Raw genomic sequence first — 18,362 nt, 5'->3', positions numbered from 1 at the left:
ACTGCATTCTTCCTGGAACCTACCTTAAACTCACTGCGTATGTGAGGTCTTTCAGTTTACCCCCTCTATTCTAATATTGTACTCTTTCCTTGTGTGTGGTTTGTCACTACGTGCATGTCAAGGTGTGATTACAAAATAACGGAGCTGTTTTTGTGTGTGTCTTCTGAAAACCAGCCTTATTCCTGGGTAGTCACATAGCCACATGTCATAACTTGTTGGGTAAGTGTATATTTGTGTGTTTGTGTGAAGATTTTTTGCTGTGGAAGTATCGTGAGTAGATCTTTGCCTTCTAGGAGAAGCTTTATTTTCAGAACTTCAATTGTATCAGTTTCTCCAACCAGCTCCTCCGATCTCCTTAGGGGACAGCCTTACTCCTGAGGCAGGCCAAGTTACTGAAAGCCAATTTTCTAGAAAACAAATTGCTGAATGACCAATTCATTCAAAGCCAATTTAGTGAATGTATGTGTGTGGCAGATAAGGCCAATGCAATCCAAAAAGCATCCAAAGATATGAAGTCCAGTGAGAAAGTGGACCTATAATGACAAAATATTGGGCCCTACGTCTACTAAGCACTATTTTCTTTCACTGCTGTGAGGCAGGTCAGCTCAGGGAGCTTGTCTAAGATTACACAGCTTAGAAGTGTCTATTTCGACTCCAAAAGAAAAGTGCTTTCTTTTCCTCAGTACATTTTTCAGGGCATGGTGTTCAACACTATATTTATTAGCTGGAATAACACTATAAAGAGATACTTCTCTTATCTGCCACCTAGTTACCAAGTGGTACAGTTCATGTAGGATCAGCAGTCCAAGTGCCTTTTTCAAGATAATTGGTTTCCTGTTATTCTCTGAAGGTGACCAACTAATTTTTAAATATCATTTTTAATCATTATGATTTTGATTTGTGCATATTGAAGGCTATCCACCCACTGCATTTCTTATCCTTATCAAAACTCAAATTATTCTACCTTTGGCCAGCTGGAGCTTCTGCAGGTTGACACCTGTGTCCTTTTAACATGACCCATCTTGCTGGTTGGTATGACAAGATATTCTATGCTCTTTTGTTCATTACCTGTCCTAGACCTGGAATCAGTCTTTTGTCCAAGAAGTCTTGGTTTCTTCAAGTGGGAGATGGTTGTACAAGAAAGAACACATCATGGTTGCTAGGAATGCTCATTGCTCTTGGGGTGGCCATTGTTTCTAGGCCTATTCTGTGGATAGATAAAATATTTCATGAGTTCAAGTTAATATTTCCAGTTTGGATTCAAGACTTCAGGATTTTTACTTAACGCCTTCTCTGTTACATATTTTTTCTTTTCTCCACACTGAGAGTCCTGCTTCTCAAAGATAGAGGCGATGATAGAATTATAGTATCTTACTAAATTTCTCGTTTCTTTTAACCACATTACACACAGAAGAGTCTCAGAATAACAATACTAAATACTACCAGCACCCATTATAAAAACTGAAAACAGTTTATAAAAGTTTTTTTACAAATGTTCCTCCCGCCATTGTTTGTGATTATGTTACAGCTATACTATCAGAGCATGCCCTCATATCCTCTCTCCCTTTTAACTCTCATTTTGTCTTAGTTATCAAATACCTTCATACTTAATACTCATCATTAGACCTCAGGTCAGTGTCTCTCTAGTTGTTTTATTGCCTAAGCTTATTCTCTGCTAGATACAGAAAGGGCTGTGGGAAAAATATTTCCTGCATTCTTGCCTGTTGATAACAGTCTGTTACACTTTACACTTGAATTGTAGTTTTTATCATCTATCCTGTTTCTTTGTTTTGGTTTACTTTATCAAGATCTCTTATTGTTGATATGTTGGATCTTCTTTGTCTATCTTAAATATTTGTCATTTTCTCTTGAATCTTTTTACCTCTTTCTTCATTTCTTTTTGAGGTTAAAGTTTTTCCTTCATTTTCTATTTCTCTTAAGTCATTATTTGTTGTGTTTATTCACTCCTGTATTTCTTCTAGTTTAGTTTTCATTTCCTAAGCGACTTTTTCCCGCATATTCTAATTCTTTCCTGAGTTCCAGCACCTCATTTGTGAGTTTGTAAAATTGTAATTTATTTGTCCCTTAGTGTTTTGTGTCATTTTCTTAATGTCTTTTAGTTTATTTTGAAACAGTAGATTAAAGATTTTATCTGTTTCCCCTTCATTGTGTACAGAGATGTTATTCTCCTTTTCCTCTTATTTCTTATAATAACTTTGCATTGGATTTGACTGGAAAATTTCTCATTTTTATGTGAAATTCATTTTCTCAAATATTTAGAAGGAAGGTGGTTTTTTCAAATAGTGTCAAGGTATATGGCAGTTTCCTTCCTGAGATTTCCTGGCTCTGTTCCTCTCTCCCGCTTTGGTCTAGATTTCCTCTTTCCTATGTCTCTGTTTGCTCTTTCCCAATTAATTTTTATTCCACCCCCATCAGCTTTTTTTTAGTGTAAAACCGTGTCTTAGAAGGGAGCCCTAGTGGATTAGTTTCAAGAATTCACAGTTGATCCAGCTCCTGCAGATCTTACTGTGGACCCCTTATTCTTACCTACTATTAGAATGGAAACAACCCCTCCTATGTTTCAGCCGTGGTTTCCAAATTGTCCTGCTATGCTTCCTAGTGAATACTTAGCTATCTTGGGGCTCTCCTGTTCTCAGGTCTTTAAGTCATCCTGTTGCTTTCTTTGGCTTCCTCTTACATAGACACTGATACCATGCAGGTGTTGTGGTTATTGTCACCTGTATTGGGGGGTTTGAGGGGAGCTTGTCACCTAGTTTTCTTGTAAAGGTTTGATATGTTTTCATTTTGCTATTTAGTTGCTATGTCTGTGTTTATGTGGAAATTCTGGAAGGTCCAAAAACTATGCTTCCACTACCACTGTCATCTTCCCAGTCATGATATAATTTAGATCAAGGATCAATATAGGAAAAAAATAAGGATGGTATAAAGTAAAATCACAATACAAAGTGTATATACTAGTATAGAGTGATTTGGGGGAAAAATAATAACAAATCAACATGAGAATAAGACAGTGGATTTAGTTGATATGTAGTACTTTTATAGTAATATGAGACAATTTAGATGTATTTATGGAGCTATTTAAAATACAGTTTTTAAGTGGTAAAATGTAAGTAGAGTTTGTTTCTTCCTTTCTTATCCCATTATAAATCCCCTCCCTCCTACCCAGCAGACATTTTCTCCTCATTATGCTTACACAGAACCACAGAGATAATGGTCAGGGGAACAGTAAAGTGGTCTTGGCAATCAAATATCCACCTGAGAGGCTGTGGTCAATGAGTCTGCATGTTAGCTCTCATGTCATGTGTCTAAGGAACAATTTCAAAAGCTTGACCTAGAATTTCTCAACAGCATGTATAGTTATAAAACAATATGTGCTATCTTTGGTTTTTTCCTCTTTTCAGTTGCCTTTTGACACCAGATTATAAACCTTTTGAATGCAGAGACTATGTGGTTTTTTTTTTTCTTTTCTTTCTTTTCTCTCTCTTTTTTTTTTTTTTTGGCTGCATCAGGTCTTAGTTGCAGCATGCAGGATTTTTTGTTGTGGTGCACAGGCTTCTCTCTAGTTGTGGCGTGTGGGTTTTCTGTCTCTAGTTGTGGCGTGCGGGCTCCAGAGCATGTGGGCCCTGTAGTTGTGGCACGTGGGCTCTCTTGTTGAGGCACACAGGCTCAGTAGTTGTGGTATGAGGGCTCTCTAGTCATGGCCCATGGGCTTAGTTGCCCTGTGGCATGTGGGATCTTAGTTCCCTGGCCGGGGATCAAACCCGCGTCCCCTGCATTGGAAGGCGGATTCTGTACCACTGGACCACCAGGGAAGTCCCAAGACTATGTTTTTTGTGTCTTTGTATCCCCATAATCAAATGCTCACCAAGTATTTAGTGATGGTGATGGGGTGTTGGTGAAACACGGGAGGAAGACCTCCCAATCTGTCCTATTTCAGGATCGTACTTAACATCGTTGGATATATTCAATCAGTTAGTTACTAGGTGTGCTAAGATCTGGTAAAACTAAAAAGACAATAATAGTCTGTATCCTTGAGAGATAATCTCATTATAAAGATAAAAAAAATATATAAACATGATATCTTAATAAAAAATTGCCTCATTATTATTTAAATGTCAGATAAAGTTTATTAAATTTTAGTCTTCATAAAAATATTTCTATTTTATTTATAAAGTTTTCTTTCTTTCCACTGAACAAATATTGTTTTTTAGGCCTATGTTTTTTCCCTTTTTCTTTCCACACATTTGGCAGTCTCTAGAAAGAAGACAATGATTATAGCTATTTTAATCATCTGACATATTTTTAACATCAATATAATTTTAAATCATATTTCTTGCCTAGGAAAGAGAGTCTATGGCGAGACAGTATGAGACAGCCCGGCAGGCCCTAATGGGAAAGACACCTCCTCATCACACATTCCTGTTTCAAAGGTAGTGATTTATCACATTTATTTACACCTGGGCATCTTTAGATTGATTTTTTAGTATCCAAATATACCAAATGAATCTTAAATCATCAACACAAACAGGGACCTTTGTACTAAAATGGACCCAGTGGTTCAATAGTAAACCTAGTTCTAGAAGTTGTATTTCCCTTTCATTTATATATATTTTTAAAAGCACAATATACTCACAGCTACTAGAAACTGATGATTTTTTGCAGTCTTTGAAGACTGCAAAGAATGATATTTCTGGTGGTGTTTGAATATAAGTATCAGCCTTCGCCAAGGCTTTGATGATGGAAGGTTAATTATATCCTGTTGAATATCCTATACTTGTCCTTCATGAATCTCAAAAAATAGTCGTTAATGATTTGTGGGATCATTTGTTTAATGTCTCCTTTCCACATTAAACTGTAAATTCCATCAGGATGGGGACCATTTTATCTTTATTAAGCCATGAATTCTTAGTCCTTAATATGCAATGTTTCACTTAGTTCCTGATGCATAGTAGAGGCTTCATAGATATTAGTGGCTATAATAATTATTGTACTATTAATTATTACATGTGAAGAGGCACATTTAGACTTTAAGATTTACTCAAAATGAATAACCACGATGTTTATGAAATGTTTGTGTTTTATTTTCTCATGAATGTTATAGGCTTCAGTATTCTGAATTCTCTTTTCTGTGTGACCTTTTGGAAAATTTGAGTAATAAAGTGAAATCCCTGTTTTCAGAAAGTCACTAAGAGCACTGACAAGACCTTAATTATAGTGTTTTAAAGAGCTTTTTAAAGTGCGGTGAGTCGAGGAAGCAGAATAAAAAAGCCATTTAAAAATGTTTTTCAATTTCACTTCTCTTTATTGTCTGCAATATTAAGCTCTCTGTTAAAAATCTTTAACCAATATAAATTAAGTTTTGTCTTTGTCTGCTATATAGCAAAAAAAGTGTGATTAATTTTCTCCACATTGGTAAGCTATCTTTGGATAGTCTGATTCAAAAGGCAGGCTGTGTGGAATATACAAAGTTCTACTGGGGGGATGGGAGGGTGGTGGCCAGGAGATGGGTACTGTCCCCCAGGGCAGCTAAAGCTGGGGCCTGTGCGACTCTCACCAGCAGAGCAGCCATGCCTATTGAAACACTGTGGACACTAAGCTGTTTTAAATCTGAGCTCCAAATGGGTTATACTAGGGCAGAAGGATGCTTTGAATTTTCATGCATTTATATGCAGTCGGGCTACTTTGCACATAGCAACTCTATTTAGCAAGTCTAGAGTGAATAGCAGTAGGATTTATTCACTAAAAATAGTTAATGATTCTTTCAAGTCACTCTGGGGAAACAGGCTAGTATAGATGAAAAATAGATATTTTATGCTAGAGTTCAGTTGAAAGTACAATATTAGAATTTGTATAAATATTTTATTCTGGTATTATTTCAATGCATTAGATTATAAACAAAACTGGAAAATATCTATTTCAGTTTTTATAGCAGTTGATATATTGCTGGACTTCACAGAACAAATGAATGAGGGTTTACAATTGAATATGTACTAATCAGTAGGAAGAAAATCTGCCTATATTAATGTCTTAATTGATAAGGAATATTCAGAAAAATACAAATTTGCTTAATCTACAAATTAGAATGTAATAATGCCAGTGTCTAAGACAAGCTCTGACGTGAATGCTTATGAGTGTATATATTACATTATTCGAAATAGCTTTTATTGGCGTATGCATTTACTTGGGACGTGTAAAGATCAGTATTTAGGTATTACATGTGTGTATGCTTGGTATTATTACAAAATTCTGTGGATTTTTTTTAAATTTCCAATTTCAGGGGTCTAGTACCAGCACCCATCATCAACAGTCTACGTTATTTTACAGCTTTAGAACTAAAGAAAAGTTTTGAGCTTTATGGAGATTACTTTAAAACTCCCTTTGGACCTTCTGAAAAGAGGTGAGTTGAGTTTTATTGGATAGTATAAGGTATTTTCTGCTGGTTAGTTAAAATGGTGGCACTCATCCTTAGACTTCAGGGAATTCCTAAAGCTGGGAAGCAGGGCCCCAACTCCCACCATGGAATTTGAATAGAATAGATCCTGGCCCTCTAGGGAGGAGGGCACAGGCTTATAACCTAGGTTCACTGGAACCTAAGAAGCTTCTCTTTGGGACTTTGAAACTTGAGGGAGTGACACGCTGATGCAGGGGCAGTTAGAGATCATTCAAATCACCAGTGGTGGAAGAATCAAGAATCCATTGTGGAGCGCAAGCAATGGTGTCTACCAGTCTCTTCCTATATTGCAACTTGGCTGTGTTCTTGGCACCTAGCTTACCTTTGCTCTTGCCAGGTTTAAAAACCTGGTTCTCTAGTTTTCCATTAAATCTATAAACTACCAAATAGCTTTTCAATAACTCCCTTTTTGATATTTAAACCCCTTATAGACCAGATCAGACCCTTCACCACTGATTTTAGTGCTTGGCTTTTGTGGGTATTCTATTACATTCCATTTCTACTTCAGCTGTGCCTGCCACTACCATTGACTATGTCTCTGTAGGTCTTGAATCCACACTTCCCAAGCAAAGATCTGGCTGGTTGAGGCAATCACTATCTACTGTGGGTGCCACTCTTGAGTAGAATCTCTAGCCAGAGCCCTCATAGGTAACAGGCTGGTCTATAGATTTGTTGCCCTTATCATTTGTGGCCAGAGCAGTGACAGAGAATCAAGTAAAGAACTCTTTAGAAGGGGTCCATGGGTTTGGTCTCTCTGAATGCATGGCAACAAAATAGACAAGAAGTGACTGGAAGCAAGCACACTAAAACATTAGCAGTGGGTCTTCCTCTAGATTTATCAGTTATTTTTATTTTCTTCTTTATCTTTTTTTCTGTAACTTCTAAATCGTCTGCACAGGATATATATGTTTTACTTTTATATCCTAAAAAATTATTAAAAATCCATGAGAATTTGATGAAATATTCAGTAAATGGGAAAAATTGGTCCTATAGATACAATTAAGTTTCTTACATCACTCTATATGTTAAAACAAATTTTAGATAAATTATAAAGAGTTAAATACAGATCAGTGCTTATAATATAAATGGTGTGTTAAAAGTCAGGTGCACATGTATATCCAACATAATATAGGTTTAAAAATATTCATGTGTATGTATAGAAAAAAAACACTAAAAAGATATATACTAAAATAGTATCAGTTATTATCTTCTAGTGGTGGGATTGTGGCCAATTTTTATTTTCTTTGTTCTTCCCGATATTTTCAACAATGAGCATTTTATAATTTTTGAAGTATTAATATAAAATGTAATTTTAAAAGTCTGCCACAGCAAAGAGATGTTTTATGAGGGTGATGTACGTCATAATGAGAATGTCAATTTAAAAAAGAACTAATGCTTTCCTTTATTTCTGAGTTTTATTATTGTGACACTTTGGGTTTCCTTTCATAAATTTGATGATGAAAAACAACAGGACCCACTAAATGGCCACCCAAGTCTGCACATCTCACTGGATACTAGAGACTCTAGATTATAGTTAGTTAACGAATTATAATGACAGTGTTGAAACTGTAGATCTCTAAGGATTTATTCACACTCTGGATTTTTAGTACAGTTAGGTAGCTTGATAGGAGTATAGTGAGAGAAAGAATATCTTAGTTTAGGCTGTTATAACAAATTACTGTAGGCTGAGTGGCTTAACCAGCAGACAGTTCTTTCTCACACTTCTGGAGGCTGAGAAGTCTGAGATCAGGGGGCCAGCGTGGCCGGGTTCTGACGAGGGTCCTCTTCCTGGTTTGCAGATGGCTGGCTTCTTGCTATGTCCCCACATGGTGGAAAACAGAGGGAGGAAGCAAGCTGTCTTTCGTCTTTTCTTATAAGGGCACTAATCACATTCATGATGGCTTCACCTCCTGACCTAATTACCTCTCAAAGGTCTCACCTCCTTATACCAACCATCACATTGGGGGTTAGGATTCCAATATATAAATTTGGGCAGGGTGGAGTAGGGACACAAACATTCAGTCCATAGCAGAATTAAAAAAAAAAAAATTAAAAAATGCCTACTAGGCTGCAGTGGGCTTATTTATCATCTGTTCCCACAGTGAAAAGGGTGGGTCAGACGTTCACTCAAGTCTGACCCTTCCCTCATGGTAACACATGTGCCTTTCAACCCAGCCACTTTTTGACTCCTGACTTTCAAAGCATTTTCATTTACTCTTAATACTTCCTTTGATACAAAAGAAAAGTAATTGTTTGAAAGGCAGAACTTGCTCTGTGATACTTTTTTTGGTGTGTGTTTTAAATGAAGAGGTATTCTTTTCCAAAAATAAGAGACCAAAACATATGTATTTTGGGTTGAATTGTGTACATAATTCAACTCCCCGCAAATGTACATATTGGAGTCCTAATCCTAGTACCTTAGTGTGTGACCTTATTTGGAAGTAGGGTCATTACAGATGCATTTAGTTAAGATGAGGTCAGACTTGGGAAGGGTGAGCCTTTAATCCAATATAATTGGTGTCCACATATACACACACACACACAGCAAGGGAGCTTGGGTGATGCAGAAGTCAAGGATGGTCAAAGATTGCCAGCAAAACATGAGAAGCTAGTAGAGAGACCTGGAACAGAATCTCCCTCAGAGCCTCAGAAGGAACCAACCCTGCTGACATTGATCTTGGGCTTTTAGACTCCAGAATTGTGAGACAATGACTTTCAACCATTCAGTCCTCGGTACTTTGTTACGGCAACCCTAGCAGGCAAATAAAATATATATTAAAAACCCAGTGAAATTTTTGGTGCCATTTTCTTTCTAAGTTCCCTCCAGCATACTCTATTGATATCACTTTAGAGATCTGGCCATAAAATCTATGGATTATTGTTTTTTACTAAAAGAAGGAAGAACATCTTTATGCTTCTATAGTTTGGAATAAAAGATGTAACCCGTAAAACCTAAATGCATCTAAGGCTGTGTTCAGGGGGAAAAGACTCAGTCTAGTCATACTTCTAGAGAGAAGACCCCAAGCATGGGTTAATCATGGCCCTTTTCCACTGCAAGGGTAGAGGAAAGAGTTATTCAGTGACTGGAAAATCCAGATGTTGGTGGTACTGGTCTCAGTTTATATACTTCTCTAGGAAGCGCTTCTTGGACACGCTCACTTACCTTACGTGGAAGCAAGAAATTGGGAAACAAAGTCTTCTAGGAGCATGGGTGTTCTGCCTGAAGGGGGCTAGCATTCTCTGAGGGGGTCCAAAAGCTGTTGTCCAGTAACAGGAAGACAGACCCAAGAACTCTGTCCAATCTAGTAAGAGGTACCCCTGCCTTCAAGCAAGCCATTAGACTTCTCTAGTTGATAACCAGTAGTCAAAACTTCTAAGCAGAGCCCATAGGCACAAGGAGACTGCCCCATCCTGGAGTATGTCTGCCTGGGAATGTTGGTGCCATCTGGCCCTGGCTGTAGTTGATAGGAAGCTTAGGTCCAGCGAGCAGCCCATGTCCATGCTCAGCAATATGGAAGCTTTCCAGGAGCGCTGGTTCTGGATTCCAGCCATGAACTACCGCCCAAGAGCTGCAGCCTCTGCTTGCCATTCAGACACATTGGACGTGTCCCCTTAGTATGCCTACACCACCCACTGTATTTCATCCTGGGTCAAGGACAGGCCCAGAGAGCTAATTGGACTGTGTTTCCAGTGATAGAGCTCCTGAGAACACCTCCTTGAGACTTGCTTCTACCCTTTACATGTCTGGTAGTCATAACATCATCCTGATAAGATGTGGACACCCTCACTTAAATGACAGGCTTTATCTTGAGTAGACCCAATTTGGATCAGCCTTTGCTACTGCTAGGCTGTAACTGAAGTTAAATGTGGAATGTGAACAAGTGGAGGTCAACTTGAACTTGATCCTAGACTCGTACTACTTTGCTGAGATGGGAATCATTACGTTGGAGATACAGAGAAGAAAGCATAATCATAGCCAACTACTAGGCTTTGCAGTAAACAATTATCTATTGATTTTCAACATTCTAAATCAACCTTTAGCTAAATTATGAAAAGACATAACTATGAATACAAAACTTAATACAATCAATTTTGACAGTAAAAATTTCCAATGACAAAGTTTAGGAGGTGGAGATGGCAAGTGAGTATATATCATCTGCTGTTGATGGAACAAGAAATGGGGATTTTTAAATATGATACATGAAGATGTAGATCTGACCAATGGAGGAACTGAAAATAGTGATAGAACTGTTTGTGGGGAGAAAAATGGGGGGAGGTTATTAAGTGAGCTAAATCCTTTCTGATCATAGCAGAAATCTCTATCAAAGATATGTTTAAAACTGGCAAGTCAATAAAAGTCAGTGACATGTTATTTAGAAATAAAAAGGTTATTGTCAGAATATCTAAAAACAGTTAAGAATGGTTGGCTCTCAGGAGAATGAAATTGGGGTCACTGTTACTTTCTGTTTTAAGCCCTTCTATATGACTTAATTCTAACTATATATATTTAGTAGGCTGATTAAAGTGTTAATGACATATTTTTAAAGAAATGAGTAAAATCGCAGAAGAAAAGATGAATATATTTTGATTATATAAACATTTTAAGTTGCTCTAGGTCCAAAACAAATTAAAAAGGGAAACAGGAAGCTATATAAAATATATATGAATAACTTATATAATATACTATATATGATATATAGTATATGTAACAACTAACATATATAATATATTGAATATAATATTCATATATGTTATAGTTATATATTCAACTTATAATATGTGATTCAATATATAATATATTCAATTCCATATATAATATATATAACATATATATTCACATAAATTGATATGGAAAACATTCAGATCCTCAAAAGAGAAATGAAGAAAAGAGGTAAATAGTTCACAAAAGCTAATTAATAAATACAAGAAATAATGTTTAATCTTGCCATGAACAAAGCTCAGCTGTTCACAGTGCTCCCTTCTGCAGGATGAGCTCCGCCTCAGTGGAGCTGCTTCCCCCAGAGGAAGCCAGGAAGCAGGTGGAGCCCAAAGGAGGGCAGCCTACTGGTAGGAAGCCCACTGGCCCAGACGCAGAGACTTCACTTCAGGCACCCAGGTCACACCCCAACCTTGTCCTAAAAAGGGGGACAAAAAACTAGCCTTAGGTATGCCCGATGTGTGGTCCAGATCAGGCTCTCTAACACGCTTTCATTTTTCTCTGTCCTTGAAATAGCAGGGACTGCCCTATATAAATTGCACTGGATTCTGAAGTCCTAGGAATTAGGATCCGTGCCTGACTCATCTTGTTTTATAGACTCCAGCACCTCTCAGGATGCCTTGCTCTTAGAAAATATTCGGTGATGTTTTGTATAATGGATGAGAAGCTTATGCTAATATATACAGTACTTAACATATCAGCTGCTAATAGGTCTTGGTACCTATGTATCATTGAAAACTTTAGCTCAACAGAGATATGTTTGGAAACTACTGAATGATTTGACAAAGATAACCCAATGCTCATATGGCCATTAATGGTATTACATCTCAAAGATATATTCATTTTTCATTTTTCAGTGGCATGGATTCCAGTGATTTCATGAAATACTCTGCATTATTTGAGTCTTGTCCATGGTCAAAAGACTTGCCTTTTCATCCTCCAGAAGACAGAATTTATTCACACCCAGAATCAACAATAGGTGATATTGAGGATCAGCCCCTAAAAGGTATGAGTCATTTACATATGGTTCTCATATAAATATTAATATTATAATTATATCTATTTCCCACTGTCTTTCCGTTTCTGATTTTTTTAAATTAATTGAGTGTTTAAAGTGAGAGTCTCTCCTTTGAGGCAGGATGGGTTATTTATCCCCCATTGTAATAGATGAGAAACAAAGTTTAAAAAGATCAGGAAACGTGCCCAAGGTTACTTAGCTTCTTAGAGTGGACGCTGCTGCTCTGCCCATCTGACCACACTGCCTGCAGGGGTGTTCTGGGATGAGGGGCACGTGCTCTCGAAAGGAGGTTTTAGGAACTTGGGCTGCATTCAGTGAAGGCGAAGAAACGCAGGGAAGTTTTCATATCACTGACCAGTCTCCTGCTCTGGGGGTCTGGCAGAATCCTGACGGTTTTGGGTTTGAAGGATCAGGCCAGCCCCTCCTCTTCACCTCCTTTTTACACCTTGCTCCCCAACAGACTTGTGAATGCATGTCTCCTGGCATGGACAGGATGGCCATCACATTTTTGTCTCTGGCAATGTTCATAAAGAACATTGAGCAAAGACCTTAAACAGTGTGGGGAGACTGAAGGGCTAGAGGTGAAAATGGAAAAGGGAGAGAGTAGCCCATTTTGGGGCTCTGTGAGCAACTGATAGAGGAATGAATAAATTGGGGGGAATTCTCTAGCACCTGGAGGCTAGGAGGAGCCACCATTGGTAGCCTGAGTTGGGGTGGGGTGGTCTGCCTGAGACCGGAAGAAGACTTTGAGGATCCCCTGCTTGCTCAGGTGATCACGGGAGCCAGAAAGAGAGTACAGACGTGTTAGGTCGCCAGGGACAAGAGGACACAGTAGGTGGCATCTCCAGAAGGAAGGTCCTGAATCACGCACCTTCTAACCATTTCAGAGGTGGACTCCCTCTTCAGGTGTAGCTGTATTCAGGACAGCTGACCGAGATAGGGTATTTTCCAGCATTTTACTCATAAGGGAGGACAGAAGCAATAAATTAGAATCTGTTGGCCTGAAATAAACAGACTGCCAGGTATTTCTCCAGCCAAGATGGGTTTATTAGGGATCAAGCAGAGAATTGCAATTCGGGGTCTACAACCACAGTGAGCCACATGCAAGGCCCCACAGGGCAAAGGAAGGAGAAAGCTTTTTATAGAGAAGGAAAGGGAATTGGGAGAGCTTTAGTAAACCAAGAGTCCATGGCTTTTCATTGACTGAGTCCTTGCCAGGAAAGAAGAGGAGACTTCTTCCTTTTGGGCTCTGCTATGGTCGCAGGGCGGGAGAGCTCCCCCTTCTGGTCTCCCAACTCCATTTCATGGAGGTTTCTGTTAATTCATTTTTTACAAGTCCCAAGACTCAAGTTCCAGGATATAATCCCAAATTCTCAAGTAGACATACTATGTCATCTCACAAGATGTGTGAAGTGTTCTGGGAACTCTTTTAAAGGCTGTGAGCTGCCACTTCAGAACCTGAGGGAACCCAGGAGCCCTGGAACAGACATGTCCCCAAAGCTCATCATGGTTCTGGCTTCCCACAGGTCGTGTTCCCAGACCTTTCCCATCTCATTTTCTCTCCTCTGCCTGTATCCTTACTTATAAATGGGATACTTAAAGTTGAAAACTACATTCCAAACATAGTCTGGCCAGAGCAAAGGGGGGCTGTTACCCGTGGGGCAGAGCTGTGGAAAGAACATTGCATTAGGAATCAGAAGACCTGGGTTTTGGTTCCATTTCTACTATTGTCTGGCTGTACAGTGTTGGGCAAATCAATTAATGTCTGAGCCTTATGAATAATAATATCCATCCCACAATAATATAGTAATATCCTATATTACTGTAATATATATATATTATAATGTAATACATAATATAATAATACAGGACCAGCAAGATGGGGTATGGTGTAAGTAAGTAGTAAAGTGCTAGATATCTGCTAGGTATTATGATTGTAAATTTTTATACACATAAAAGGTTGTGGTTGTTTTCTGCTGGGATGGTTTCTGGAGATTTATTTCATGTGAATGGGCCAAGTTTTCCTGTTTCTTTATATGCATTGTGATCTCGTGTCGAAAATAGGGCATTTGAAAAAGCAACTACCGCTCCCAGGACGTAGACCGGCTCCAGGCAGGGGACGCCCTTCACTGATTGGCGGGGCGTGTTCTGAGCCCAGGATCAGTCCAGTGTGAAGGCTCAAGGTCTTTTCAGTCCCCTTCCGGGCATGCCCTTTCCCTGACCTCTGTGTGTGCTTTTCTCCAGTTCCCCAGTATACACAGATGCTTTTAAATGAATGTATTAATTTCCCTAAGCGTCTTCCTCCTGCTTTTTCTTGGGGCCTTAGCTGTTCTATGGTGTTCCTCAAGTAAGAATCTCTTGTCCCAGGCTTCTTTAGGTCTGTGCCCCCTCAGGGTTTTTCAGGAGCCCTGCCCACTGCTTCCTATGGCTTCCTCTAGCCTGAGATCCCAGCTGTGCCACCTCTAGCCATCTGGGCTATGAGTTAGGTGACACAGAGGCCAATCAGGCTGCCCCTAGATGGGCTCTCAGGAGGGAACTGGGAGCCAGGCCTCTCTTCCCCCAAACTGTACTTCAACCCCTTGGGAGGGGTAGGGGCAAAGGTGAGTAAAAACTTCATGAGATTTCTTACTCTTGCTAATGTGGTTTTTTCATGGTTGGGCGTTCACTTGGTTGCTGTAGATCATTGGCTGATTTCCAGAGCTCCTATAAAGTTATTTTAGCTAGTCTCTAGTTTTTCTTTTAATGTTTCCCTGGGAGAACAAGGGCCTGGAGCTTCCTAACCTGCCATCTTGCCAACATCTTTCTGTGGTGATTTTCTCAGAAATCACATCACGCTACTGGCTCTGGGTCAGTTAAACCCTCATATTTTTTTTTTCACACGAACTGCCAAACCAAGTTTATATCATCCAGTATATATCATCCAGTATATGTGCTGTTAATTTTTTTTTTTACATAAATGCAACTTTTATCTTCAGCTTTTTATCCTTTTGGTTTCAGCCCCACATTCCAACTTGATTAGATCATTTGGGGTCTTGCATCTTCCATATTTACTACTTTATAGATTTCTATTCAGCCAGCAAACATGCCACCTATGCCTTTGTCATTGTTGCTGTCAACACTGGGACCCAGGACTTGGCCAAGAGAAACATCCTGTGACAAGTCTCTGGACACTGACGTACAGGGAGAGTCTACCTGCTTTGTGACGCTTACTCACATCTCTCTAGTGCATTCACACGAGAAACCGCGATGCGTGCCTTGCGTTATATCAGTCGTATTTTCTAACTGTGAGGTCAGCAAGCTTTCTGTAAAGAACCAGACAGTAAATGCTTTTGGCTTTGTGGACAACATAGACTTTTTTGCAACTACTCAACCCTACCATTGCGGTGTGAGAACAGCCATAGACAATATGTAAATGAATGGGCATGGGCTGGTTTCCATTAAACTTTATTTACTAAAATGGGCTGCCGACCAGATTTGGCCTATGGGCTATATAGGTTGTTGACCCCTGCCTAAGTAAAAAGGAAATTAAGTTAATTTGAAATAATTTTTCTTTGCAAATCCCTTCCAACACTTATCACTCACTACAGTTCTTTCTGAATGCACAAACCATTTCTTTAATAAACTGGAATTTGCTGAGGTTTAAAGTCAGGTGTGCTGGTTTGTAGACCTTTATTTCCATTTTTTAAATGGCAATATTATTTGCCTCCAGTACTTTTCTCATTGCAATGAATTCTCAAAGACCAGACACTCTAAAATTACTTCTGTCAGTTATTTCAGCACCCTGGGAGGTAGCTTACCTGGGTGTGGACAAGGGAACTGATGTAGAAGGGAGGCCTGCTCTTCTACTGTCTTCTTTCTTCTTCGGGGCCTTTATTTGCTTAAGATGTTTTTGTTACTCTTTCCAGCTTAAAAAAATATCTCCATGGTGAAAAAAAAGTAGAAAATTAGGAGGAGCCTTTTCTTTTTTCTTTTTTTTGGCTGCACCGCATGTGGGGATCTTAGTTCCCCAACCAGGGATTGAACCCACGCCCCCTGCAGTGGAAGCGTGGAGTCGTAACCACTGGACAACGAGGGAAGTCCCTTTTATCTTTTTCTGTCCTCTGTTAACAGGATATCATCTTCTCAAGGAGTATGCCATTCTTGCTCTAAATATACCTTAAGAAGGTCCATTTTGCCTTTAACATTTTGGATTGCACTGGCTTGTTTAATAAGCTGCGTCTTCCCGATCTTATATTATAGGTCACTCCATTTTGATCACTTCCTGTAGAATCCTCTGCCTCACTCTCTCAATCCCTCCTACACTGCTTTCTCCCCAATGAGAATTCGGCTTCCTCTGTGGCCACTATGCTTCCGCCTTCAGTCTCTATCTTCCAAACTCCTCTTGCTTCCACAGTCCCCAGAGGAACCTAGCTCTGTGGTTCATCCTTGGTGTTTTCCTCGTGGGTGAACAAGCCAATCTTAAAGGGCATTAGATGAGGTTTCTCTAGGAAGGACTTCAGGGTGTGTGTGTGTGTGTGTGTGTGTGTGTGTGCTAAGTGTACTCACATATAATTGAAAAGGAATACTGTGCAGGGCATTTTATTACAGAGGGTATGAATGAGCAGGGTAGAAGAGTAGCATAGGAATTGCTTGCTGTAGCAACCTTCTGGTCATTGGGCAAGTCTACCCAGCCCAAGGTTTGTCCAGCCACGCACATGATATATTCTCAACCTCAGCCCTTATTTTTCTTATTTGGGTGTCATTTATTTCTTATAGTTTGTTATGAATGAATTCTAAAAGTTATTCTGGTTCTTACATCATGCAATGCTTATTTTCTTTGTTTAGTGTACCAAGGGGTAACTATACATACTGTATCTTTTTTTTCTTAATGTTTTACAGGACTACATAAACAGGTATTTCCATGTGAAAAAGGGTCTCTCCAACACAGAAGACACACAATCTCAGGCATCAGTCGCCCAGGTTCCAACACCAAACCCACCCTCCCTCCGATCCCTCAGGGCCGCAAGTAGACCCGTACCTGACGTTTGATCTTAACATGGAAAACTTGCTCTGATCATGTCCAGTCCCTTTGTCTCACCTGGCCGTGGATCCTGGCTATTCCTCACTCAACCAACTACCTACAAAAGAATGTTCTGTATGCCTTAATTCTCTCAGTTTCTTTTGTGATTCTCTGAATAGTGTCTATCTTTTTTAAAATGTAAGTTTTTCTTAGCTTTTATAAATGGAATTTCAGTTTTTCCCACAGGTATGAATGAATTTTCTAGCTGCTTCCTGCTCTGAAATATCAGATGGCAAAATCTCCCAAGATCTCTGCCTTGCTACATGCATAGTGATTGTGGGATAAAGCCAATGACGATTGTGCTCTTAAAATTTCAATGTGTCTGTTTATAACATTAGTGTATACTTTACAGGATTGAAATATTTTTGTTCTTCTCATTATGAAAAAATTATACAGTTCCATTTAACTTCTGACCAACATGATACCTCAACTTCCTTTAGCAATATGAAGGAATAAAGAGTATCAGGTATTTCTTTTATTTCACCCTTTTTTGACTCTGATTATGAAAGGTTTATAAGCAATTTTCATTGTCTTTGTGATTTCACTTCCTGCCATCTGCAGAAGAAAAATTGAGCAGTTATAGGCGAGGCTGGTATTCGGCTGATTTGTGTGAGCAAGACTATGCTGGTTGTTAAAACACTGAAATGCACCCCTTTGGATGGGTAAATGGTCTTTCCTCTGAATCCTCTGTGCATGGTGATTCATGGGAACAAGAGCCTTCCCATAGTATGGCACTAATTGTTAAATATTTTAAATATCAAAATCCTCTAATGCTTTCCTTTTTAAAAAATATCAAAACCTCCTTTGATAATCCCCTTTCCCGTAACTCACATTTGGATGTAACACGATTTGCTATTGGCTCCTATATTCCACCTAGCCCTGTTTTCAACAGGAGCTGGTTAAAGTTCTTTTCTTGGGGTGGGTGGGAGAGGCTGGGAGGGGGAATGTGGAGGAGAGTACAAGGCTGAGCGGAGAAGGGAGGCAATGCTCTCTGGAAAAGTAGGGGTGCGAGAGTGGGTCGCTGTGCCCCAAGGATTCACCAGCATCATCTAATCTTTTTAAAAGTTATTATGAAATATTTTAGACACACTGGAAG

The 18,362-nt window shown here is 39.1% G+C and overlaps 1 protein-coding gene across 2 annotated transcripts in view; it reads left to right on the top strand.

Moving 5' to 3' along the window:
* LRGUK (leucine rich repeats and guanylate kinase domain containing) overlaps positions 1–17,701 on the top strand; it is a 120,771-nt gene extending 103,070 nt beyond the window's left edge. For both annotated transcript variants that reach the window (XM_059933353.1, XM_059933352.1), the window contains exons 17-20: positions 4,363–4,451; positions 6,299–6,418; positions 12,047–12,195; positions 17,086–17,701. In XM_059933353.1, coding sequence (XP_059789336.1) covers positions 4,363–4,451; positions 6,299–6,418; positions 12,047–12,195; positions 17,086–17,216 — 489 coding nt within the window. In that variant the 3' untranslated portion in view covers positions 17,217–17,701. The remainder of the gene's footprint in view (positions 1–4,362; positions 4,452–6,298; positions 6,419–12,046; positions 12,196–17,085) is intronic.
* The last annotated feature ends 661 nt before the right edge of the window (positions 17,702–18,362 follow it).

The sequence above is a fragment of the Balaenoptera ricei genome, chromosome 9 (assembly GCF_028023285.1).
Source record: "Balaenoptera ricei isolate mBalRic1 chromosome 9, mBalRic1.hap2, whole genome shotgun sequence".
Classification (NCBI taxonomy): domain Eukaryota; kingdom Metazoa; phylum Chordata; class Mammalia; order Artiodactyla; family Balaenopteridae; genus Balaenoptera; species Balaenoptera ricei.
The sequence above is the reverse complement of the archived record's forward strand: the minus strand, read 5'-3'. Positions and strand labels throughout refer to the sequence as shown.